The sequence below is a fragment of the Capra hircus genome, chromosome 12 (assembly GCF_001704415.2).
Source record: "Capra hircus breed San Clemente chromosome 12, ASM170441v1, whole genome shotgun sequence".
Classification (NCBI taxonomy): domain Eukaryota; kingdom Metazoa; phylum Chordata; class Mammalia; order Artiodactyla; family Bovidae; genus Capra; species Capra hircus.
The window spans coordinates 64,811,294-64,838,935 of NC_030819.1; the positions used below are offsets into that span (position 1 = coordinate 64,811,294).

At 38.9% G+C, this 27,642-nt stretch overlaps 1 protein-coding gene across 1 annotated transcript; it reads right to left on the reverse strand.

Annotated features, from left to right (window-relative positions):
* MRPS31 (mitochondrial ribosomal protein S31) lies at positions 591-27,347 on the reverse strand. The gene is made up of 7 exons (XM_005687480.3): positions 27,041-27,347; positions 22,050-22,334; positions 17,762-17,917; positions 16,889-17,029; positions 14,297-14,376; positions 10,634-10,777; positions 591-898 (listed from the first exon to the last, which is right to left on the reverse strand). The coding sequence occupies exons 1-7, from the start codon at positions 27,163-27,165 to the stop codon at positions 669-671; spliced, it is 1,161 nt and encodes a 386-aa protein (XP_005687537.2). The 5' UTR covers positions 27,166-27,347; the 3' UTR covers positions 591-668.

The following is a 27,642-nucleotide window of genomic DNA, read 5'->3' on the forward strand; positions in this document are numbered from 1 at the left end:
TTCACTACAGTGATCCAGACTTAGGTAAAAAAAATATGTGTATATGCAAATATTGGGCTTCCCCTATGGCTCAAGGGTAACAAATCTGCCTGCCAATGCAGGAGATTCAAGAGATGCAGGTTCAATCCCTGGGTTGGAAAGATCCCCTGGAGTAGGAAATGGCAACCTGCTCCAGTATTCTTGCCTGGAAAATTCTAGGGACAGAGGAATTTGGTGGGCTACAGTCTGTGGGATTGCAAAGAGTCAGAAACAGCTGAGCACAAATATGCAAATATAGAAACTGCAGTTTACATATAGTCATGCATGTAAGTTTGTAAATCCTCTCAACTGTTATAGCCCTCTGATGACATCAGATATATGACTAATTATATTTCAAAGAAGTATGCTTACTGCATGAAAAGAAAAAGCTTAGAGAAAGTTGTCTTATTACTAATTCTAAGATATTCTTTTTGTTTAGAATTACTAGTTGAATCCATAAAAGCTGGTGATTTTTTTCTATGCAGGAATATTTTTCAATTACTACCATATATACTTTTAAATAATTTAGTATTTATACCATTCAAATCAGATACAATAATGAACACAGTATATTAAAACATCTAGTAAAATTATTTTATTTAGTTATAATATGAATCTCCAACAGCTTGAAAGAAAAATTTCCATGGTCTTCAACTAAAGTGTATGCCACTTTCTTTTAGAATGTCCTGTTTTTCATTAAAATAATTTCTAAACCACTCTATATGTTCAACCTTCTGTTTAACACTCAGATATGGGTTTTTGGAAAGGCCACAGGTCACCAGCTCCATGAAGTGGCGAATTGGTCCTTGTTTCGGAAAACCCTCCAGATATTTATCCAGAAATATATGTTCATGAAATTCTGAACCATCATCATCAAAACCTAGGAAATGAGACAAAATACATTACAATTTTTAATGTAAAACCTACACCAATACAGTACATTAACACATACATATGGAATTTAGAAAGATGGTAATGACGACCCTATATGTGAGACAGCAAAAGAGACACAGATATAAAGAACAGACTTATGGACTCTGCGAGAGAAGGTGAGGATGGGATGACTTGAGAGAACAGCATTGACACACGTATATTACCATGTGTGAAACAGATCGCCAGTCCAGGTTCGATGCATGAGACAGGGCACTCAAAGCCGGTGCACTGAGACCAGCCAGAGGGATGGGGTGGCGCAGGGGGGGGCGGTTTGGGACAGGGGGACACGTGCACCCGTGGCTGATTCATGTCAATGCACCCGTGGCTGATGCGTATCAATGTATGGCAAAAACCACCACAATATTGTAAAGTAATTAGCCTCCAATTAAAATAAATAAATTAATCCAAAAAACCCCACTACAATATAAAACTAACATTAATGAGGTAGTATTACAGTTAAAGGCATGAACTTTAGAGTCAGACAGAGGTTTGCTCACCAATTTAACAACCATGTGACTGGGCAAGTTAACTTCTCTGAACATCAGTTTCCTCAGGCACAAAATGAGTATTAGAACAGCACGTTCTTCATGGGGTTTTTGTAAAGATTAAAGATTAAATAGACAGAAAGCTTGTAAAACTCTTTTACACTGCTTAGCATTTTACAAATATTCAAAATGGGGCAGTAATTATTACTAATGGATATTTTAATATCTAAAGAAACCACTAAGAAAACTATACAAACTACACTAAAAAATACATAAAATAACATGGAATCCTAAGATATATTCAGGCAACTCACAGAAAGCCAAGAAAAGACAGAGGAGAGAGAAACAGAAAAATGAACAGAAAACAAATAACAAAATGAGACTTAAATCCTAACAGATCAATAATTACTTAAACGTAAATGGCCTATACCAATCAAAAGAAAAACATGATCCAACTATATGCTGTATACAAGAAACTCACTTCAAACACCTATAACATAGGTGTTGAAAGTATGGAGGAGGACATACCTTGCTAACATTAACTTTTAAAAGGAATGCAGGAGTGGCTACATGAACATCACATAAAGTAGACTCCAGAGCAAATATCAGAAAGAGGAATATTACATAATAAAGGGATTAACCCACTAAGAAGATAGCAATCTGAATTACGCATTCACCAAACAAAAGTTTCTAAATACATGAAAGAAAAACTGATAGAAACATAGAAATAGAAAAATCCACAATTATGGTTTTACTATCCCCCTGTCAGCAGTTGATAAAACAGCCAAGTAGACAATCAGCAAAGACATAGAAGAACCAAATATTAACCAACAGGATTACACTTGGCATCTACAGAACACTCCCAACTGCTGCAGCACACAAATTCTTTTCAAGCAACCCTGGAACGCTCACCTGGCTTAACCATACCCTGGGTCGAAAAACAAACATCAACACATTTAAAATGACTGAAATAATACACAGTATCAGTAACAGGAAAACAGCAGGAAAATCTTTAAACAGTTAGAAATTAACACAAGTAATTCATGGTAAAAAACACAACTGAATGAAAAGGTGGCCATGTGCTAGCCAAGGAGCGAGACCTCTGGAGGAACTAACACCGCCAACACCCGGGTCTTGGACTCCCAGCCTGCAGACTATGAGAAAGGCTGTTCTGTTGTTTAAGGTACCCGGTCTGTGATATTCTGTTATGCAAGCCCTAGCAGACTAACACGGATCCACACGAATATGCCAACTTTCCACAAAGATGCATAGATGATTCAATGGAGAAAGGACAGTCTTTTTGATGAATGGTGCCAGAGAACTGGGTATCACTGACCAGAAAGAAAAAGAATCAAAGCTTCCTACTTCAAATTAACAAAGAACGGATAATGGTCTAAACTACATATATAATATGGCATAGCCACTCTGAAAACAACTTGAAAGGTTCTTTAAAAAGTAGTATTTAACTACCATACAACCCAGCAATTGCACCCCTAGGTATTTATCCCAGGAAAATGGAAATTTGTATTCATACAGAAACTTGTACATGAATATTTATAGCACCTTTATTGTTAACAGGCAAAAACTGGAAACAACCCAGATGTCTCTTATCAGGTGAATGGTTAAACAATAAGGTACATTCGAACCACGAAATATTACTCAGCAATAAAACAATAGCAAAAAACCCCTACTGACACACGTAACAACTTGGATAAATCTCCAGAGATTAATTATCCTGTGGGGGGGGCACTCGGAAAAAAGGTTACATACTATGTGATTCCATTTGTATGGAAAAAATTAGAGAAATGGAAAATGGATTTGGTGATTGCCAGGGGTCAGAGACTAAGAAGGGGAGGCAGTGGGAGGTGAGCGAAATGTGGCTATAAACGGGCATGAGAGAGATCCTAGAGGTGACAGTGCTGTTCTGCATGCTGACTGTGGTGACAGTCACGTGAACCTACGTACATGGTACAACTACACACAGCACACACACACTCGCCAATAGAGTGCAGGTGAAAGTGGTGACATCTGAACGAGGCTGAAACACTACCGATGCCGAGTGCCCGGCTGCGATGCTGTCCTGTGCTTATACGTGAGGGGAGCACGTACTAGGGGAGATGGGTACAGAGCACATGGACTATTTATCATTTCTTACAACTGCACATGAACCCACAATTATCTCAAAAACTATCTAAAAAATTATCTTAGAAATGCTCTCTCATTAGTTAGAATTATCTTCCACTTATTGAAAGAGACTTTTAAAATTTTATTTGAACACTTAAAGATCTAGTCATCACTTTTATAAAAACTAAAACACACAATAAATAAAACAAGGCATTAAATTGCTAAATGGCCACACACTACTACTATGCTTGTATATATAACCCTTTGCAATGTGCCTTTGCCCTTCTTCCCATAAAGAGGTAGATACAGCCTGTTGCTCCAACCCTTAAATTTGAGGTTGGCCAGGTGACCTGCTTGGTCAATGGGACATTACCAAACTCAACACAAAGGCCTGAAAAGCCTATACTATTGTTTTAGGAACTCTTCTACAGCTAGGTGAACAAGCCCAGCCTAGCCCATGAATGATGAGTGACATATAACTGCCTTATCGCCTCCCCTGACAATAGCCAACACCAGCTAGACATGTGAGAGAAACCAATCGGGAATGATCCAACCCCAGGCACCTACCCAAGCCAACCAGAAAACACATAAGCTCATGAGCAGTTATGACTTGGCTGTTGTTTTACGAAGTTTGGAGTGGCTTATTATGTAGCAAAAACAGAATTGGTTAAGGTTTTCCTAAGACTTCTTCAGGCTCCCCTGGTGGCTCAGACAGTAAAGAATCCACCTGCAGTGTAGGAGACGTGGGTTCAACCCCTCCGTCAGGAAGATCCCCTGGAGAAGGGAATGACAACTCACTCCAGTATTTTTGCCTGGAGAATTCCATGGACAGAGGATGCCAGTGGGCTAGAGACTTAACAGGTTGCAAAGAGCTGGACATGACTGAGCGACTAACACACAAGACTTCTTCACATTCAGAATCCAACTCTTCTGAATTGGCTTCTCAACCCTGAGCTGTCAGTGGCCATGCTTTGCAACATCCCATTAAGAACATCTGTGACGCAGCATTTCTTAAGGGCTCCACTATGGCCTCTTCTGATGCCCCCAATGCAAATTTAGATGCATATCCACAACAGGCAATGACAACTACCTCTTCACTGTGGCCTGACTAGCATAATAAGATACATCAGTTTCAGAGATATTTAGAACTCTGAAAAACAAAAGTATGTTGTATTTGATGAAATACAGGAAAAGAGACGTACAGGAATATTTTAAACAGAAGTTGTTCTCTATCCCATAACCCTCCAAAGTTCCTATTCACATTTTTCAAGGCCGATTACTTCCAAGACTAATCACTTCTAAGGTGTATATCCTTCTAGCCCTTTACCTAAATTCATGTGTATTTTTTCACACAAATTATTGTTTAAAAAAAGTCTTTCCTTGAATCCCATTGAGAATTCTCTACGGTTATCAATAGTTTACATCACCAGGCAAGCAAGTTGTTCCATCTTTACTTTTTTTTGTTTTTGTTTTTAAGGCATATGCACCCGGGGATAGGAACGGGGAAAATGCAATATAGAGGTAAAAATGAAAAAAAGTCTCACTCTGCTAGAGATCTTTTCCATATCATCAAATACTGCTTACAGTTCCACATGACAATATTCTTTTAAAGAAAAAAATATCAGTATGGCTAATATAATATGAAAAACAAGTCAGGTTTCAATGTTCAATAATATTTGGAACAGAGTACGTTAGGGCTAAAAACTAAGGCCTGTAGCATTAGAAACATAATAAATCAAGGTAATAATTGTTCTCAAAAATCTGAGGGTGACTCCTGGATTGAATGTCATGGTTGTTAGTTATTAGTATCCTTAGACGTACTTAAGATATAAGACTTAAGACAGAAAATTGTGCAAGAGAAACTATTTTTAAAAATAGTTGTACTAATACAAGATCAATAATTAGTTTGTTAAATCATTAACAGACCAACTATCTCTGACATAAAGTCATAATGAGTTAGACAAGCACAGAAATTATGACTATGCTCTATTAGGGGGAAGAGCATCTAAGGGCATAGGTGATCTTATCTTGTTACTCTTTCTCTAGATGATAAATCAATCATCTTTTTAACTTAGAAGCTATAATGAACAGATCCTTCCTGAATGAGTCAATGAGTGAAGAAAGCCTAGTACTGGGAAGTATAAAACAAACGAAAAAAAGAGAGAAAGCGATACAGAAGGGATACTATATACAAAACTAAGTTCCAGACAGATTAAACAGGAAAAAGCCAACAGATCGACGTCCCAATTAAAATCTCTGTTGGTTAAAGACACTCTGAACAGTTAAAAGATAAGCAACAAGGACTTCTAGTTAAAATGTAGATAGAACACATGATTTTTAAAGTCTCTGCTCCCTTTTAACACCTACTAGATGGGAGTAAAAGGAATAAAAAGTAAAAAAGTTCAAAAATAAACAGAACAGAAAATGAAACTGTAACAGGATTATCACCAAAATGTTAGAAGGAAAGTGGACAGATAAGTAGTAACTGAGAGTCAGCTGAGTTGAAAAATGCTAAAACCAAATTAAGAAGCAAACAGACATCAAAGGCTTTGGAAATTAGTGGCACCATATACCACTGAAATTAGGAGTGGGGATGAGGGACAAAAAACAGAAGACTAATTAAAAACTGGTTTAGGGGATAATTAGATCTCCCAAGATCCATCTTCTACCTGTACCTCTAGATAACTACACCATCCATCTCCCAAAGAAGATGGGCAGTTTTATTTTTTGGAGAAACTAAAACAAAAAGAGGAATCAATCATTTAATTGATAAGTAGGGTAATTAAGTCTGTATGCTGATTAGTGAATAATTCCTCCCCACTCCCACCAATGGTGGAATCATCCTCACCAGTTGGAGGATCGACTGGCTATCTTATTAGAAGAGAATGTGTCCATATTTATTGCAGTTTAAAATATGCCCGTTGTTTGACCCTTGAATTAACATACTCAGACATGGACAGAAGGATATGTATAACAGGATTCACTAAAGCTCTATTCATCAGTAGGAAAATGGTAAAAATAAATTCCAGTCATTCATACAATGGCATAGTACAGAATACTTAATAGTTCCCATTTTATAGAACTACTAAAACAAAGTTGATCTCTATGTACTGACAAGGAAATGCTTAAGACATACTGCTAAGTAAAACTAAATAAAATTAAAAAGCTACAGGACACTATATGTATCATACGGCCCCATTTAGACCAAAACAAAGATTAATGTGAAACTGTCATTTAAGGTGGATGTGGGGACATACATCAAACTACTGGCAATGGTTGTTTCAAGAAAAGGGAAGAGAACTGAGGGGTAAACTTTATTCTTTATTCTTCTGTATTACGTTTTTGTGAGTAAACTTTCATACATTCATTTCTATAGCTTAAAATACTTTTTAATAAGCAAAAGAAATAATATATAGTAAGGAAAAAATAAGAGTGGAAAATTACAGACAAGAAGGAAACCCCAGTGGTGTACAATTAACTAAAGCAACATAGGTTAAATCTGTGTCTAATTCTACTTTAAACATTAGTAAATGCAATTTAACACATTATTGACTGGAGACGTATTAACGCCATAGGCGTTAGTTTCTACAAAAATCCCCTGGTCAATAATGTGTTAGTATTACTGACTACAGCTAAAAATACAGTATAGCAAATAAAAGGTAAAATCCAGCGAATAGCAACGAACAATTTGACAAAGAGTGTATTACAGCACTGAAGCAAATTCACTTTCACTTTGACTTGTTTTCACTTCTATTTTGTCAAAACTATTATTTCTTTTCCAGGCAGTACTCTGAGGCTCTCGTTCACTGGCCACCATCTGAAACAACCAGCAGACTGTTTCAAACACAGACCTATCATCTTTATATTTGCCCCGATTTTCTCCACACTATATCCTCCCACATAACCACCACTGAGTTTTATGGTAATTCTGAGCTTTTCTAACTATTCTTGCTAGCTCATGTTATAGCACTCATTCAAGACACCCAGGCAAAGCATGGCATGTTATAAGTGAACAAATTTAAACCAACTGAAAAATAAAAGCATGACTGAGCTTTTTTGCCCACTGAAGCCTCCAAACTGAGAATTACTCTTGGAGGGCATTTCAAAGACACCTGTAATTTGGGTGGTATATACATGGCTGATGAATATTCAAGAGCAAGACTCTTGTTAACTGGGTAGTGATAAAAATGGGATTAAGTTTAGATAAAGCCAAATCTAAAATAAAAGTGATCTTATTGGAAAATCTACTGGAAATAATTCCACCTAACCATTCTTATATGGAGAAGGCAATGGCACCCCACTCCAGTACTCTTGCCTGGAAAATCCCATGGATGGAGGAGCCTGGTAGGCTGCAGTCCATGGGGTCACTAAGAGTCTGACATGACTGAGCAACTTCACTTTCACTTTTCACTTTCATGCATTGGAGATGGAAATGGCAACCCACTTCAGTGTTCTTGCCTAGAGAATCCCAGGGACAGGGGAGCCTGGTGGGCTGCCGTCTATGGAGTCGCACAGAGTCGGACACAACTGAAGCGACTTAGCAGTAGCAGCAACCATTCTTATAAATCTCTGGACTGGAAAAGCACATCAGAAGGGACAAGTCAGGTCTTAACTGGCCAAAAAATAATAATAATAATACATCAAATTGGAAAGACAATTTTTACATTTTAAGTAACAAAACAAACAACAGATTTTTTTTTTTTTTTTTAATGTAACAGAAAGACACAACACTGGGAAGTAAATTGTAAACACAGGACATGCCTTTAAGATGTTTTCAGCATTGTGTTCCCAACCTGACATGGTAAGCCCCTGTTTTTTCTTTGGGGGCGGGGGGAATCTTTTTCCAAAAGTATCAAAGTAAATCTTCATGAAACTAATTATTAGGAGAGAGAGCATGATATTTTGTTACTCTTAAAATTGAAGTATAAGAAACATAAAAGAACATTACTAAAGGGCTAAGACTCTGGGTTCTAAGGCCAGTCCTCTTATTAAAGTATTGAGAAGATCTTAAGTGTGTACTGAGGAGGGGTGATCAAAGTGAGAAAGTTTCCACAGTTCCCTTCCTGTTTTTCATTCAGATAACAATTGCCTTCAGGAGCTGGAAATGAGAAGCCTCCCTTTCTGACCCCAAAGCATCAATAATGTGTACAGTGTACATCGACACTTGTCACATTTATCTCCCCAACCTAACCAGAAAACATGTTTGGGTTTTTTTTTCCCCTTTCTCAGAAATCGCACTTTCTCGAAAACCAGGCCAAATCTAAGCTAAATTCTTTAGTATCTGAACACGCAAGATTTTGATGAACTGAAATGTTTCACTGCTGATGACAATGTATCACCAAGTCATGCTTTCCTATGATCCTATTTGGTGGTGCCTAGAAAATACACAATATCCTTGTGAATATTTTAAGATTTTAAAATGTTATAGAAGACAAAATAGTTATAATAGCAAATCCCCTCACAATATCATTGTTGTACAAATAGGGATGATGATGGTGACTTGTATAAGCTGACTTGTTTTTCAGAAGAATTCCGTAAAATAAGTCCTATTATTATTTCTATCATTTTATAAGATGGAGGACCTGAGGCTGGGAAAGATTAAGCCTCACTCAGGCACTTGACCTCTAACCACCACAGTTCACTGTTTTTCTGAAGTCACATATTCTATCTCAATAATGGGTTTTAAAACATGTCTGTCACCATGAGGACCTGGAACATCCAAGCTTCAACAAATACAGAATGAAGTCTTCCCTTAACATCATAGATTGTATTTCTTAGTTTGTTTTTTTTTTTTTTGCTATTTTAAAATTCTATGATCACATACAAGAGGGGAAAGGAACTAACATTTATTCCTAAGTATTATATGCCAAGAACTGTTCTGAGCAACTCACTAACTTAACTCTGATTTAATTATTACATTCTTCCAATGAGGTTTCTTTAATTTACAGATGAGGAAACTAAAGCTCAGGAGGTTAAATTATTACCTCAGAGGCAAATGGCTAATAACTGACAGAGTTGGAATCTGTATTCAGGTTTATACAAACAAGTCTGTGGATCTGGGTTTTTTTTTTTTACCTTACCCTGATACCTTTCAGAATGCACATTATGTAATAGATAAAACACAGATTTCTATATTATTGAATATATCATACAAATATTTAAAATATTAAGAATTTGCTTAAGGATGTGCAAGCCCCTAAACTTTTCCTATATAAAATACTACTATATGAAAATATGAGACTATTTAAACTTCCACCCCACTTATCCAAACAAATGAAAGGTTATCAAAAATTAAAATATTACAGTGCAGAATATTACAAAGGTTAAAATATGGACTACGTTTTCCTAAGACTTCCTGAGGTGTTTGCAATTTCTAGCTAATCTTACCATAAAAGTAAACGAATCTCTAACTGAAAATATACCTATAAATATTCAATGACATGTTTAGCTGATGATATCATGAGTGCCATAAAAAATAAATAGCAGAGTTAATACTGTTTTCCTTTTGACTGAGGAAGAGGTAACACCTCCAGAAAGATCTCCAGGAAAGGAGAAAATATTTTATTACCAGCTCAAAGTATCTAGGTATGCAGCCACAGTTCCAAGGAAGTTCAAAGCCTCCAAACATACTTGCTTTGAGAGGTTTTGAATACAAGAAACACGTGCCTTGTTAATGCAACGGTTTCAAATAAGACACTAGTGTACGACTTAAAGAGTTGTAATGTTGCCCCAAACTGAAGGATGATCTTACCCAGTATTTAATGTATTAGAAGATTTACCAAGTTATCTCCTGCTTAGCAAGCACAAAACTGTCATTTGCGGTTTTCAACACCTGGATGTCACAGAAATTCATGATGTCATTTCTGCCATAGAAATTTACTTTCTTATCGAACAATCAGAATTAAGTGAAATCTTAGTATTCTTCTTAAAAACACCGTCAGATTTCTTTTAGGACATCACAAAGATGTCTACACTAAGTTTTGAAATTCAGATAAATATCCAGAACCTACAACTGAACATCTACCAGATTAATCTCAATCAGAGTTTTATAAACCTCTGGTGTTAAGACTTACCCGCTTCATTATTAATTGGGAACTCCCACAACTTCCCCTCTTTTGTCCACTGGATCATCTCTTCAAAACCATTCTGAAAGGGCTGTTCAGTGACTGCTGCTAACTGCTTAGCAAATTCTACATCCCAAAGAGAAGGTGCTGCCTCTGTAGAATAAAGACATACAAAATACACACAGTTCTATGTAATTATCTTTCTTTTAAAAATGTTATCATCACCTCTGAACTGGCAATGTATTTTGAGATCTTGAAACTCATAATTAAACAGTATGTAATGAAAGGTCACTCTCTGATAGCTAAAATGGAAACAAAAACTATATATAAAGACTACAACCACAATAACTGTAAGCCTCAACTTTTGTTTTTACTACAATGCTAGGTAATTAACCCCTAGTCTCACAGTCCCCATGTGTTCAAGGATCCTTTTGATGAATGTGAGAACTTTTATACAACATGTGATTTCGATCTGTAAACTCTAGACTGTTTTAGTCTGTCGAGATAAGTTATTAATGTAAACTAAATCACAATGACAATGATAATACCGTTAATGTATACTGGGCATTTACTCTGTGCTAAATGGTTTTTATATATTAGTCCATTTAATCCTCACAACCAACTCTATGAGTAAGGTAATATAATGTTAGCTTATTATGATCACTATATCACATTTCAATCATTTATTTCCTTTGGAAATTCAAGACATCTTTGAAGAATGAGTCATATTCTCACCAACTGTTGCTGGTGGAAATGTAAAATGGTACACTGCTTTGTAAAAGAGTTTGGCAGTTTCTTAAGAAGTTAAGAATACACCTATCACACCATCATTTTTACTCCTATTTACTAAAAAAGATCCATACATAGATCTGTACATGGAAGTTCATGTATGACTGTGCCTGACCACATACTGACTGCTACCTATGAATTATGTTGGTCTTGTACGTGGGATAAGGAGAAGATTTCAGTAGTTAGGCTAATTAGCCACAGTTAGAGTAATCATAACAGAAAATAATTTAATTATTATGGATACAACTTTTAGATTTATTCAGTGGACACTGATCAACTTAAGTTTTTTCCATAATCATTATTAAGAGTCACAACTATTTATTGAACGCCCACTGTGTTCCAGACACTGTTGTTTAGTCGCTAAGTAGTGTCCAACTCTTCTGTGACCCTCTGGACTGTAGCCCGCCAGGCTCCTCTGTCCATGGGGTTTCCCAGGCAGGAGTACTGGAGTGGGTTGCCATCTCCTTCTCCAGGGGATTTTCCTGACCCAGGGACTGAACCCGTGTCTCCTGAGTCTCCTGCACTGACAGGTAGATTCTGCCCACTGAGCCACCTGGGAAGTCCATCCAGACACTACTTGACAGTTTAATTCTATTATCTCATTTAATCCTCGAGATGTGTGTATTACCCAGACTTCCTAAGTGGGAAAAGGGAGACTCTGAGAGGTTAGTAAGGCAGAATCTGAATCTGAATAATCAAGATTTATGCAACACCAAAACTCTTTCCATGAGGCTGAACTGCCTCCCAGCTCTAGGTTACTCCAGGATAAGCAGCTGGGTCTAAGATACGCAGCAGTGTAAGAACTTAGCAGGGAGCAAAATCTGGGAACCATGGGATGGAAGAACTCATTCAGTCAGTCAATAAATAATTAACGAATGCCAACATGTCAGGCATTATTTTTATCAACACGTGGTAGGGAAAGAGCAGTGAAAAAACACTAAATGTCAGTTTGCACATTGTTGCTATGATTGAATTTAACTGGGAACAAAAGACTTTCTTCAGATTCATGCAAGCAGAGCTTATTAGAATGCCTTCAATAGAGTACATTTATATAAATCTATGCATTACTTTCCTTAATAGAGCATAATCACTTAATTTTATTTTAGAAAATACATATACCTTCAGTATCTCTGGGTCAGCTCATCTTAAGTTTCAGGAATAGGATACCTGATTTTAAAAAGCAAGCTGGCTCCTTCAAGAATCCATGTGCCCCTTCTGGTTGTTCATTAGGCAGACAATAGCAGCTACCCTGTCAACAAATTCCCTTTCAGAGACAAGTTTAAGAGTTGCCACTTTGTTATTCTCTGGAGGTCTGGTGGTTTAAGATTCACCTTGATAGACCGGGTTCAATCCCTAGTCTAGTCGGGGAACTAAGATCCGCTAGTGCACAGTGTAGCCAAAAAGAGTTGCCACCTCAACAGGGGAGAGGTGATCCATTCTCCATGTCTGTGCTGTTGCACTTCCTTTTCATCAATCATCTATGACAGAATGCAGCTGTCACAGTACAAGAAGGGGGTTGGTCACCTAGTTTCATTTTCAGTTTAAATGAACAGTGACTGAATTAATGCCTTTTCTCCATGGTATTTATTTATAGCTCAATTTGTTTAAAAAAGAGATTTAAGATAACAGATTCCTATTATTTGTAAGCCACTTGGCTAGGGACTATTCATTACACAAAAATCAGTGAGACCTAGCCACTAATGTCAAGAGATTTATTGAACAGTGGGAAAATCAGATGTTTTTATAACCGATAGAGCCACTGGAAGATGGCCTAGGAACTTAAATATCAGAACTAAAATTATTTCTACCAAGGTTCAAAAAGCTAACTTACAATGTTTAGAAATGAAAGTCACTTATAAGCATAGACCATTTGTATGGAGTTTCTTCACTTACTTTATCAGTAAAACAAATTTAATGTCAAGCAAGAGGACACTCTTAGTTCTTTTTTAATTAGGATTAAAATGGTGACTAAGGAATCTGACTTCTTGCCGAAAGAGAGAAGAGAACAAAAACTAACCGATTAAGTGTGTTAAGAAAAAAACACTACAAGCCCACTAAATACATTTTCTGAAAGCTCTCCTTCCCATCTCCTAAATAATCTCTAAACCATTTCTACAAGTTAGCATCTATAAATGACACTCCTCTTCTAGATAGTAAGATGCCTTAGGGCAGACATTACAATTTTTCTTTACTAACAACACAGAGGTATGTTGCAAACAGTCTAATAGTTGATCATTAACATTTTAACCCAGGTTAGCAGCCACTCTATAGATCTGGATTCCTGAAGCAGACAGTACTTACCTCCTGTGTTCTATGGGGCTGCAACATTTCAAAGGGGAAACCTGACCAACACAAGTATGTTAACAACTACGTGAATAAGCACGATCCAGGCAGACAGGTCTTCCCTGATGGCTCAGTGAACACAGAATCCACTGCAATGCAGCACATGGGGGTATGATCCCTGGGTTGGGACAATCCCCTGGAGGAGGAAATGGCAATCTACTCCAGTATTCTTGCCTGAAAAATCCCATGATCAAAACTTGGCAGGGCTACAGTCCATGGGGTCGCAAAGAGTCAGACAAGACTGAACATGAATATGAATGGTCAATGACAGGACAGAATATCAAAATACCCGATTATTATACAATCAAAGTAGGACATTGTTCAAAGATAGAACATTTCCACGCCTGAGAAATAAATAGTGTTACTTTTTTTTTTTTTGCTAGTGTGTGAAAACTCCAGGATTTGGAACTGATGGCTAGGCTCTTCAAACATGGGGAAAGATCTTCCAGCAACTCCTCTCCCTCCAGGATCAATGCTCAGGGCACAGGCAGCCCACGGTCACTTTCGATGCAGCAGAACAGTCTTATTTTCTTAACAAACCTGTTTCAGGTGCCTCTTCAGTAACTGCCTTAAGCTCAAATATATTAAGTCTCTTCCCCTTGTATATATTTTTCCTAAAACTGAAAAAGAAAAAAATTATTTTAATGAATATTTTTATACATGGTCAACAAAAACTGTTTATGAGAGGAAACTTTTATATGAAAGTCAATATAAAAATTTAAAAAAGAAAATTAAAAATTAATTCCACTGACCCACACCAGACATTTGAATTAAACCACATGTCTTTAGGACTGACAATTAAAAATAGGAATAAATTCACCTGAATTTTTGCATCATAATACAGCAAAGCAGTTACAACAATTTAATTTCCAAAATACCTAATTGAAAAGATCAGCTTAATTTACTACAATTTTTATTTGCTCCATTGCATATTAAGGTTTTAGAAAATCTGATGTTGTGGAAAGATATCAAAATATGCTAAGTTAAAAACTGTTAAAGTCAATATTTGTCTTCATTTAAGGGTAGAAAACACTGCATGCTTCTTTTTACAAATTATAATTATAAAAGACTGCACAGAAAAATCAAAACATCTCCACTTGCAAAGTGATCGTTCTGTAATTTTAAAATTATGATTAACTTTATTTACAAAACTATTTAATTAACTCAAAATTAATGTCACAGAGTTAATAGGTAACTTTTCTTTGTATGTTTTACTCAACTGCTTTATGCATCAATTCACATTCTTATCTGAAAAAATGTCCTAGCAGATTAAACACTAGGTTATAAACTGGAAGGTTAGCTCTTAAAATAACTTTGAATTCTTCTCTGGATCAAATTACTTTTTTCTACTAAATTAAACTAACAGAAAAAAATTAAAATATCATATTAAAATTAGATAAGTGAAAAGTGTTAGTAGCTCAGTCGTCTCAGACTGTTTGGGACTCCATGGACTGTATGTAGCCCGCCAGGCTCCTCTGTCCATGGGATTCTCCAGGCAAGAATACTGGGCTGGGTAGCCATTTCCTTCTCCAGGAGATTTTCCTGACCCAGGGATGGAACCTGGGTCTCCTGCCTTGCAGGCAGATTCTTTACCATTTGAGCCATGCCCTAGGGCGTCATATTCAGCACGTCACAGGTAGGCAAACAGACTGAGGGGACTATGAAAGATGTCCAGTCCCGGAATTAGTCAGTTGCATGGTGCAGGCCAGCGTGGCTCCAAAGCCAGCACTTGTGATTCACACTTCTCCATTTCTGATGGAAGGAATCAGTTGAGGCCTGGGTTGTCTCAGGTTGCTCCAACCCAAGTCACAGCAGGTGAACAATCTGGTGTATCATTGCTTCCCCTTATTCTAGAGTCCTGTAAGCAGCTTTTTAATGCAGGCATTATAAGCACATAAACCCCCTCCCTACTTTTTTAGCTTCCACCTTGTCACCTTCTAATTTTTGATGACCGCTCAAATCATTAAAAATCAACCTATGATACAGCATTCTGATGTAGTTGCATGGAATCATTTCAAAGAAGACTGACTCGGAGACTGATTTAAAGATGACTACAGTTAAATATTTTGGGAGAAGCTCTTTGTTTGTGAAGTTTTCTAGGGTGTTTTGTGGAATTTTTTTTCACTTGAGTACAGTTGATTTACAATGCTGTGTTAGCTTCTGCTGTACAGCAAAATGAGTCAGTTATACAAATAAATATAGCAACTCTTTTTTAGATTTTATTCCCATATAGGTCATTATTGGAGGAATCCTAAGTTAAATTCCAAGTGACACATTCTACTTCACTCAATGTCATAGATATACAAATTACTTTAATTCAAATAATCTTCCAAAGTCACTGTAACATCTGAACTTCCTTTATTAACTGCTGACCATCTTTTCCAATCCTCTTGTATAAATTAATAATTTAATACCCAGAAGGTGCTAACTCAGGTTCCTGAGATTATATGTAGAACAAAATCCATGGAATAAGCAACACACAGAAAACACTCCAATTGTAAGCACATCCTGCTATAAAGTTCAGCTAGTGTTTGTCAGACCATGCTAAATATTCGGCTTTCTCTCCCCAACTATCACTTCAAAGGCTTGAAGGAGAAAAAGCAAACTTTACGTAAACACAGACAGCTTTCTACTATAAAATAACTATGTAAGACATGGCTTAGCATCTTTAAGAACTACAAATTGCAGAATTGAGATTGCCACAAATAAGCTACCACTTAAAGGTATTATAATGGATCTTCCTTTTTTTGATGGTGGATCCTTTCTCTGAGGTGTGAAGAAAGATGATTCTAGAAAAAGGTAAAGGCTACATGAACATGCTACATCAGAATGAAAAATAATGCTTCTCACAAAACATTCGTTTGTTCAGAGTTTGGTCAGCTCCACTTACTCTAAACAGGAGACCGCTAATCAGGGTACATGCGAGGCGGGGCCCATTTTGATTTACGAGATAGAAAATGGAAGGCTGCTAAACCCAGTACATCTTTCCCTTTTTAGGAGATGGTAAGCAGAGACTACGGAGACAGATATAAATGTATCCGTGACGCTCAGATACCCAACAGCAAGAATACACACGGCAACAGAGTAAATCGATAGTTCAGCAAACCAAGTAAGACTGCAGAGCCTGAGTACCTTTTTCTCAGATCAGCCATCTTCTCCTGGTCAACAAAATCATCAGCCCCTTCGTCAAACTGAATCTGGTGCACTGGCTGTGTGCTAGCTCTTGCTGTGGAGGATCTGGCAACTTTCATATCTGATATGATGTTACTGAAACTAAGGAAAGAGAAAGGTCAAGTGTGTTAGAAATTTTAGCTATGGAAGAGTAATGAAACATGAGATTCATATAATTCTTACACGTCTATGTACTAATAGTGAACAAAAAAGTTATGTCTAAATAAAAGACTATACATTGTGTATCAATACCACAGACCACTAAGATTGCTGCTGCTCTGTCTTTTAAAAGTGCTATTCAGAAATGTTCATTCAAAACATGATTAAAGGTGTCACTCATGAGAAACTGTCACACATCCAGAGAAGTGGAAATACAATCAGTATCTTTATCCCTATCACCTAGATTAAAAAGCTGCATTACAGCTGAAATGTAGCCATTTTTATTTGCTGCCTTACGTTTGTTCAAATACAAATAAAATGAGCGATCATATTATGCATAAAATCAGCATATTATTTACCTAAAAAAAAATCTTCTCAGAGAAATTCTTATTCTGTTACTTATTATTTTTAATAACATTACTGAATGTACCACTTCTTTTTCAGGGACAAGAATTATGTAACTTCTCAAAAGAAGTTTCAACCATTCCGCTGGTCTTGTAAAACTGTGATCCTCCTTATTAACATGTGAGTTATAACAGAAATCAAACTGCTAATATTTACGAGGCATACTTTATATACAAATGGATATATTACGTATATTGCTCAGCATGCACTGAGTGAAGCCAGTCTCTTGGTGGTATCAGTGCCACTGGCACGGCTATCTGACTCACTAACCTAATTTTGGGTTTCTCTCCATCCTTCTGAGCCTTCGAGTCTTCCTCGTGCTGCCGGAGCTGCCTGAGCAGCTCCGACTTAGTGGTCTGCTTGTCAAAAGGGAGAGAGTCAGCAACTGCAGCCGCAGCCGCCACCAACTCCGGGCTCAGGGACTTGCTTCAGAAAGAGAACACGGAAAACAAATGAGAGGGAGGCATGACTTCAGTGGAAAGTCAGATTTGATTTCCTGGGTAAAAAACTTCTTGTCATTCGAAAAGTACCATTCAATTTCTAACAAAATCAAGGATTCTTAACACAACATTGTAAATCAACTACACTTCAATAAACTTAAAAAAAAAAAGAATTCTTAAATATGAGGTATCAGTTTTATAATAAGTGTTACAATGCTGAAAGTTCGAGTTAATGGATCCTTAATGCAGCACAATACTAACTCAGAATAATATGTGAAGGTGGAAGGATGAGGGATCAGCCTCAAAAAGGATAAATCTGTGGATTTTTAAATTAGATGTCATTTTATTTCAAAAAACAATACAGACTGCAAGCAAATATAAAAGTGGTGAAACCTGTTTATATAAGCTTTCATCAAAATCTCCCCAAACTGGAAACAACCCAAAGCACTATCACCAGAACAGGTAAACTGTGATACATATCCATGCAACGAACAGTACTCAGCCCCCGTCACACGTATGAAAATGAATGGAAGAAGCTGGATTAAATAAAAGTGTATCTTGCATGATTCTACTTATATCAAAAGGCCAAATTAAGGTGAAAAAAAAAAATCAGAACGGCAGCTGCCTCAGGACAGATGGTTACCGATGGGGAAGCTGAAGCTGGGGAATGCTTTGCATCTTGGAAAGTGTGGGTGTTCCACGCGCACATCAATTTGTTAATATCCTGCCGCTAAGATCTGTATACTTCAATGTATGTAAATTTTACCCGGCTGGTGGGGGGACCTTAAGTCATCAAGTGGGAGATGGAAAGCGAGTGAAGGTATAGATGACACGAGAAAGGCAAGATGTGGTAACTGCCACAACTTCATCATAGGATTTCACCTTGTATTTTACATTTTCCATAAGCTAAAAAAAAGGGCTATTCTTCAGGAAATTAGGGTAAGTTACCAGAAAAATATGCCAGCTACAAAAAAGAAGTTATTTATGTTTTTTAACTCACCGAAAATAACTGCCATCTCAATGAGTGGGATCCAAATTATGTTTTATTTTACTTGGCTTTCTATCCCGGGAAATGATGTGTAACATGAAAACTGAGGTTCCCAAATCCCTGAAGCTTGGCCTCAAAGAGACCCTCAAGGAAGCTGTGAGTGAGAGCTGTATGTAAGTCAGTGTTACCTGGAACTGAAAGAAAGGGGACCTTAAAGAACAGGTAGCTGAAACTGGAGCAGGCAGTTGGTTGGTTACGAGGATATTAGTTAACGTAGGAGACAGAAATTTTGGCTACCACTGTGCCCACCAGGGGTCTTATTAGGTTTCATGATATATTTGGCTCCAAAGCTGTGGGCATGACTGTAAAAATCTAAGATCTTATAGAAAGATTTAAGACGATGCCTTAGAGTGCCTTTTAGACAACAGGAATTCTAAGAAACTTAAAGATGTGGTCCCAGGGCCTCTCACAGGGAGCTCAATACAGACCTGGACCTTGGTTCCCAAACTGTGCCCTAAGGCACCCCACAGTACCACAGGGAAATATCAGCCATGTCTGTCAGCGACTGTGAACTACTAAGTCAAGGTAGTTCACAGCTTTAACATTAGACTACCGCATTCCTTTCTATGTCACTGTATCTTTGTAAAGACGGTTCTCCAGCAGCTGCTGTGATTAAAAAGCACAAACCCTTCAAAAATCAGTATGGAACAGGAACGAGAGTGACAGTGTCGAAGGCTAGGTCATAAAAACTACACAATTCCTAGGGGCTCGCTTTCTCTCTGGACACTCCCCAAATTAAGGCGGGAAAAAAAAAAATCAGAACAGCGGCTGCCTCAGGACAAAAGGTTACTGATGGGAGGATGAAGACGGGGTCCAGCCACAATGCAGTGAGGAGGCCCAGGCCACACACAGGTGTTTCTGTAACAGTTCTGGCTAAGGTATCAGCTAACAGCCAGTATCAACTGCCAGACCAGACTGAGCAAACCCACAGATGGTTCCAGCTCCTGAACTTCTGAGTCTTCCAGCTGAGGCCTCAGAGATTGTGGGGTGGAGATTAACCTTCTTCGTTCTGCTCCATCCACACTGCTGACCCACAGAATTTATGAGCATTAAAAAAAATGGCTGTTTTATGCTGCTAACTTTGGGGGCAATAGTTACACATCCATGGTATCTATATAAATGTGCACAGGTTTCAATACATAATACAAATAAAGAAACTAAAAGCAGGCCATGCACGAAGCAATGACAGTGCATCATGAATCAAAGACAGCGATTAACCTAGTTCTGCGCATGTGTCTATGTTACTCGCTCAGTCGTGTCCGACTCTGTGCAGCCCCATGGACTGCAGCCCGCCAGGCTCCTCTATCCATGGACTTTCCAGGCAAGGTAACTGGCGTGGGTTGCCATTTCCTCCTCCAGGGGATCCTTCCTGACCCAGGGGTTGAACCTGAGTCTCCTGCACTGGCAGGCGGATTCTGAGCCACCAGGACAGTCCAGAGGATCTGTGCATCTGGAATCCCTTAAAACACAAAGCAGTCTGAGCACAGAATTCTCCTTTTATGCTTGTCTCATTCATACCTAACTGGAAAGCAATTTTTAAATTACTGAATCTCTTCTCTCATAGCTCAGTTGGTAAAGAATCCGCCTGCAATGCAGGTAGACCCCGGTTTAATTCCTGGGTCGGGAAGATCCATTGGACAAGGGGTAGGCCACCCACTCCAGTGTTTTTGGGCTTCCCTTGTGGCTCAGCTGGTAAAGAATTAGCCTGCAATGCGGGGGACCTGGGTTCAATCCCTGGGTTGGGAAGATCCCCTGGAGAAGGGAAAGGCAACCAGTATTCTGGCCTGGAGAATTCCAGGGACTGTATGGTCCATGGGGTCGCAAAGAGTCGGATACATATGAGAGACCTTCACTTTCACTTTTCACTCACTGAATCTCTGCAAAGCAATCAACATATCTGAACTACTTCATTAACAGTTAACTAAATTATAATAAAAAAGCAAAAGGGATCATAAGCAGGTCTGGAAACGGGAAAAACCCTCATTCTTCATAAATATTTTAAAATGTGTATTTGAATATTATCTAATTATATGTATATATATTTTAATTTGTTTTACATTGTTTCTAAAAAGGAGGAGAAGATACTTACTACAGGCATTTCCTGTTTGAATTAGCTTACTCTCTACCTAGTTATGCCTTCCAGTGGTAGTTTTGATACAATATAGAAATCAAACAATTCCATTAAAATGTTAAGTCATGGTGACCTGAATAGGAAGGAAGTCCAAAAGGGAGGGGATATGGGTATATATATGGCTGATTTATTTTCCTGTACAGCAGAAACTAATACAACATTGAAAAGCAACTGTAATAAAAATTAATTAAAAAGTGTTCAGTCACTCTGAGTACAGAAATCTGTATTATCTGTTTATTCTGCTAAGTGACAGATAGGGATCTTACAGCCACATTTCTTATTATTGATGATGTCGTTGGTGCAATCATTATTTATATACTTATATATAACTAAAACAAAATCTTGACATAGAAACTACAACAAAATGCTAAAATATCATGACTGTACTTAAATTCAGTAAATTACACTCTTTTGACAAGCACAAGGAATTATAATACTTTTAAGAAACCACATAAGCTGAGAGCCCTGCAATTACTGCAAAGGAAGTCATATAAAACAGCTGTAATTAACATGCCAAAATTCTACCCTAAGTGGAATTTTTTAATGAAATTTCAAATAAAGAAGTCTTCCAGAGATACAAAGCTACCTTCAAATCAGGACGTAAATAATGTGCTAATAAACAGCTTAAAGCAATTAAATGTGGTTAACAACTGATAAATATGTAAAAGAATGTGGAATTCTCAATTAATAAATATGTAAAAGAATGTGGAATTCTCAATTAGATCACTATTCTTTTCCTCTCTCTAGACTCTACACAGATATCCACTTATTTTATTTCTCATGTAATTATTAGTCTCTGTGTTTACAAACTAATATTCAGTCTTCATTAATTCCATACCTCCAATGTACTCTAAAAAATTTTTTTTTTCTGAAAGAAAAAGTTTACTGGAATTTCCAAAATTACTTAAAAAAAAAAATTCGAATTGCAATTCAATTTACCTCTTTCTGGGGGCATCTTCTGGAGATTTTTGAAGTCTGCCAATTGCAGCTTCCAAACTTTTAAGTTGTCCTCTATTGGGTGGCTTTGTTGTTTGTACATTTACTGTGCTTAATTCAACTTTCATGCCCTTAATAATATTTACCAAGTCTTTTTTCTTATTCTCCTTTATACTCTGTTGGTTCTCCGTTTCTTTGGAAATTTCACAGGCTGGAACAGACTTATCATCTTTCTTGCTACAGGTCACGCTGTTAGTGCCAAAATATCTTTGGATATTACTTTTTGTCCTGAAAAGATCAAAGGAAAAAAAAATGGAAATATAATGCAAAATAACAGAGCCAGGGCTCAAAACACTGCTTCAGTGGATTTAAATTTCTTTCAGTTCAAACCCTTCCCTTTTGCTTATTCTTGTTGTTAGCAACCATAAGAACAGCACTTAACATTTCTTGAACACATACTGTGTGCCTAGTTATGTGCAACATTTTATGTATATTTTCTCACACCCACATCAACTCCATAAGGCAGGTATTACCCCCATTTTGCAGATAAGGAAACTGGAAACCAGAGATGTAACTTACCCAAGGCCATGTAGCTCAGAGCTCACTAAGGCCTAAGACACACTGGTGAGCACAAGTAAGTTACAGGTGTGCTGAGATGCTGCCCACCTGAGCCCAGCAAAGGCTATTCGGGGCCAGCAGCTCCTGGAGTGCCTGTCTGTTGCCTCCTTCCATTTACCTCAAGGTTTGGTATTAATACAAATATCACTGTCTATGTGTTCCGTAACACTAAAAACTTTGCAAACCACTGACATGGCTAATAAATTTCAATGTATTATTCTTAAACCCGAAACTAACAGACTGCCTAGTTCTTGTTCTTAACCTGACATAAGAATATCTCACAATTAAACACAATGAAATAAAGAAACTTCTATCAATAACAAAGGTTACTTTCTTAAAAAAAAAATTCCTGGCTATGATTCTAATCTTTTCAACTTTCTCACTTGAGCTACCAATGTCATTTAACCAATCACTCTTTGTAAACTACGCTAAAATGGGACAGGAAAAAAAAGAATATTTAGTGGCTAGAGTTGCCATTCTGCTTTCTTCTTTATAGATTCATTTATGAAAAAGAACAACACAAACTATCCCATCTATTTCATGCAGAAAAAGATTTCCCAAATGTCTAAGGAACCCAAATGTCTAATTTTATATTTTGTGGCATTAAGAACCTTTTAATATAGTTAATATTGAAGCACCTTAAAAACTAGTGAATGTGCTAGTCTTGGTAACTGGGTATAACCTATGAAAGTCATTGATTAAATATACTGAATATCTACTCTGTGCTGGGCACTATTCTAGGCACTGATGACACATTAGTAAATAAGAATCTCAAGGTCCCTACTTTCATGAAGCTAATAGGCTAGAACACTTTCACAGACTTTAATAACTACCTAGAGGACTTACTGAAACACAGATTCTTTGGTTCTACCAACAATTCTGATTCAGCAGATTTGAGGAGGGACTTGTAGTCTGCATTTCTAACAGGTTCCCAAGTAATGCTGATGCTGCCTGTCAGAGGACCACATCTGAGTAGCCACGTTATTATGTCATTTAATCCTTACAATCTTACAGGACAGGTTGTCTTATTATATTTTTCCACATTACAGAAGAAGCTGCTGCCCAAATAGGTTAAATTAGTGGTTCTTAACCTCTAGAGGTTATATGAATCAAAAAGGGACCTTATTTCAAACATGGATTCCTGACATTCTCAGTTGGTAAGTCTGGAATCAGGCCCAAGGATCTGCATTTAATCAAGACTTGGTGCCACTGATCTCAAGAAACAGCATAAGACAATGGGTTAAACAGTATCTCAAGTTTTCACAGCTAGTAAGTGGTAGCTTACTGTGTGCCTGCTCAGTCATTCCAGTCCTGTTCAACTCTTTGCGACCCTATGGACTAAAGCCCGCCAGGCTCCTTTGTCCATGGGATTCTCCAGGCAAGAATACGGGAGTGGGTTGCCATACCCTCCTCCAGGAGATCTTCCCAACCCAGGGATTGAACGCAAGTCTCTTGCATCTTCTGCACTGCAGGCAAATTTCTTACCGCTGAGCCAGCGGGCAAGCCCTTTATGAAACCCTTTAATGAAAGAGAAAATGGCTTCTTCCAAAAATGCTGAAAGAAACTCTTGCTCTGCTCATAAAACTGTCAGAGGCTAACACATCGAACAACTTAAAAATCAGAATGAAAACCAACCGCATAATCAGTATCCTTATAATCAGTACACAGAAGCCTCAATATAATACTCAACATGTGGTACCTATGAATTCAGGAAAACGCTAATTACGATTTCCCATGTGAAAGTCAAATTAACACTAAAGGTATCATAACAGAAAGGTGACAATCAGGAGACTGAATCTCATATAACCTGTGCTTCAATGTTTTCTTCCAACACTGCTCTAGCACTACTGAAAGTAACCTATATTATTCCAGGAAAATCATGTATGTATCATTCAGTTCAGTCGCTCAGTCGTGTCCCACCCTTTGCAACCCCAAGAATCGCAGCATGCCAGTCCTCCCTGTCCATCACCAACTGCTGGAGTTCACTTAAACTCACATCCATCGAGTCGGTGATGCCATCCAGCCATCTCATCCTCTGTCGGCCCCTTCTCCTCCTGCCCTCAATCCCTCCCAGCATCACAGTCTTTTCCAATGAGTCAACTCTTCACATGAGGTGGCCAAAGGATTGGAGTTTCAGCCTCAGCATCAGTCCTTCCAATGAATACCCAGGACTGATCTCCTTTAGGATGGACTGGTTGGATCTCCTTGCAGTCCAAGGGACTCACAAGAGTCTTCTCCAGCACCGCAGTTCAAAAGCATCAATTCTTCGGTGCTCAGCTTTCTTCACAGTCCAACTCTCACGTCCATACATGACCACTGGAAAAACCATAGCCTTGACTAGACGGATCTCTGTTGGCAAAGTAATGTCTCTGCTTTTGAATATGCTCTCTAGTTTGGTCACAACTTTCCTTCTAAGGAGTAAGCAGCTTTTAATTTCATGGCTGCAGTCACCATCTGCAGTGATTTGGGAGCCCCAAAAAATAAAGTCTGACACTGTTTCCACTGTTTCCCCATCTATTTCCCATGAAGTGATGAGACCAGATGCCATGATCTTCATTTTCTGAATGGTGAGCTTGAAGCCAACTTTTTCCACTTCCTCTTTCACTTTCATCAAGAGGCTTTTTAGTTCCTCTTCACTTTCTGCCATAGGGGTGGTGTCATCTGCATATCTGAGGTTACTGATATTTCTCTTGGCAATCTTGATTCCAGCTTGTGCTTCTTCCAGCCCAGCGTTTCTCATGATGTACTCTGCACAGAAGTTAAATAAGCAGGGTGACAATATACAACCTTGACGTACTCCTTTTCCTATTTGGAACCAGTCTGTTGTTCCATGTCTAGTTCTAACTGTTGCTTCCTGACCTGCATATAGGTTTCTCAAGAGGCAGGTCAGGTGGTCTGGTATTCCCATCTCTTTCAGAATTGTCCACAGTTTATTGTGATCCACACAGTCAAAGGCTTTGGCATAATAGTCAACAAAGCAGAAATAGATGTTTTTCTGGAACTCTCTTGCTTTTTCCATGATCCAGCAGATGTTGGCAATTTGATTTCTGGCTCCTCTGCCTTTTCTAAAACCAGCTGGACCAACTAGAAGTTCATGGTTCAAGTATTGCCAAAGCCTGGCTTGGAGAATTTTGAGCATTACTTTACTAGCATGTGAGATGAGTGCAATTGTGCGGTAGTTTGAGCATTCTGTACAACACTAAACAAATAATAACTAGTATTTTAATAGTAACTGCATAACACTAAAATAATAAAACTCTAGTCCGACCTAACTTTCTCGTAGTCATGTATGGATGTGATTGTTGGACTATAAAGAAAGCCGAGCACCGAAGAATTGATGCTTCTGAACTGTGGTGCTGGAGAAGGCTGTTGAGAGTCCTCTGGACTGTAAGGAGATCAAACCAATCCATCCTAAAGGAAGTCAGTCCTGAATATTCATTGGAAGGACTGATGCTGAAGCTGAAACTCCAATACTATGGCTACCTGACGCAAAGAACTGACTCATTGGAAAGACCCTGATGCTGGGAAAGAGTGAAGGCAGGAGGAGACAGGGGATGAGATGGTTGGATGGCATCACCAGCTCAATGGACATGAGTTTGGGTGGACTCCAGGAGTTGGTGATGGACAGGGAGGCCTGGCGTGCTGCGGTTCATGGGGTCGAAAAGAGTCGAACACGACTGAGCAACTGGACTGAACTGAGGCTGCAAATCTTTTTCTTGCCTGGCTAACTCAAACCCTCGGGCCCCCTTCAGATTTTACCAGACTTTTTTCCAGAAAGGACATCCCGAACCTCCCCTACAACGGTCAGGCGTCTCTGCTCATCCAGCTATTACCTGTTCGACGACTTCTGCCGTATTCTGCGCTACTCACATTATCTCAGCGGTTACTCCACTATAGTTGAACGGCCTACTTGGTGGAACTCTAAGCTCTGCGATGGCAGGATTGTGTATTCGGGGCATAACCCCAGTGCTGGCATAAAGATCAGCGCTTTCAATTATGAAGGTAGGAATAAGACCATCACAGTCTTGGGAGATTTGAAAAAAAAAGTACATAAAACAAAAGAATTTCGCTTTCTGGAACCTGGATAAAATGAGGGGAGAAGCAGGAAGAGAGATGAGGGGCGGTAGGTGGTAGCGCACAGGGCAGCGGCCCAGGCCTGTGACGGCAGCTGTTCCCCACGCACGCTATGACCTTGGGCAAGTCACCTTATCTTTCTGGGATTTTCCCTTGCTCAGAGTTAAAGCGGCGGCTTCTAAGCTCTCGCGGGTCATAACACGAACCCCAGGACGCCGGAGAAAGATTAAACTTGAACGTGCCGGAGCCGGGACAAGGGGTGCCTGAAGACCTGCGGGCCCACCAGCGCGGAAACGCGGTACCTGACAGTTCCGTGCGGAGAAGCGAGGGGCACAACGATGGCTGCCGATGCCTCCGGGCCTGCGAAGCACAGAGGGAGCTGGGAAAGGGGGCGAAAAGGGAGGACCGCCGAGACCCTCGAGAACATCTCCGAGAAACGAACACCACTAGGGACACCGGCGGACGACGCGTTCTCTACCAAACACGTCCCCCCGGCTCCCGCTTCCGTCCCCCGGCCCGGCGCGCTCCTCTCCCGTAGCGTTCCGGCGGACAACAAGGGGAGAGTAATTGTGTTCCGGATTCGCCCGGAGCCTAGCCGCTGCCTGCAGGCGACTGCGCCCCACAGAGATTTTGGTCCCAGAGGTGGAGTCAACTGAGGTCAGCGAGGGTGCGGCGCAAAGGGTGGGGGGACCCTGATCTCCCAGCTGGGAGTGGAGAAAGCGATCGACTGTGCAGATGCTGCCGATGAAGCGCAGAACTGACCCCAGGGTGCGGCGTCTGGGGGACAAGAGCTCGACTCTCGGTGATGAACGGTCGCAGCGTTCATCATAGTATTCTCAAAATGATCCATGGTGGCCAAGACGGTTAAAAAGCCAAGTTACGGTGGGCATGCGGTCCGGTAAAT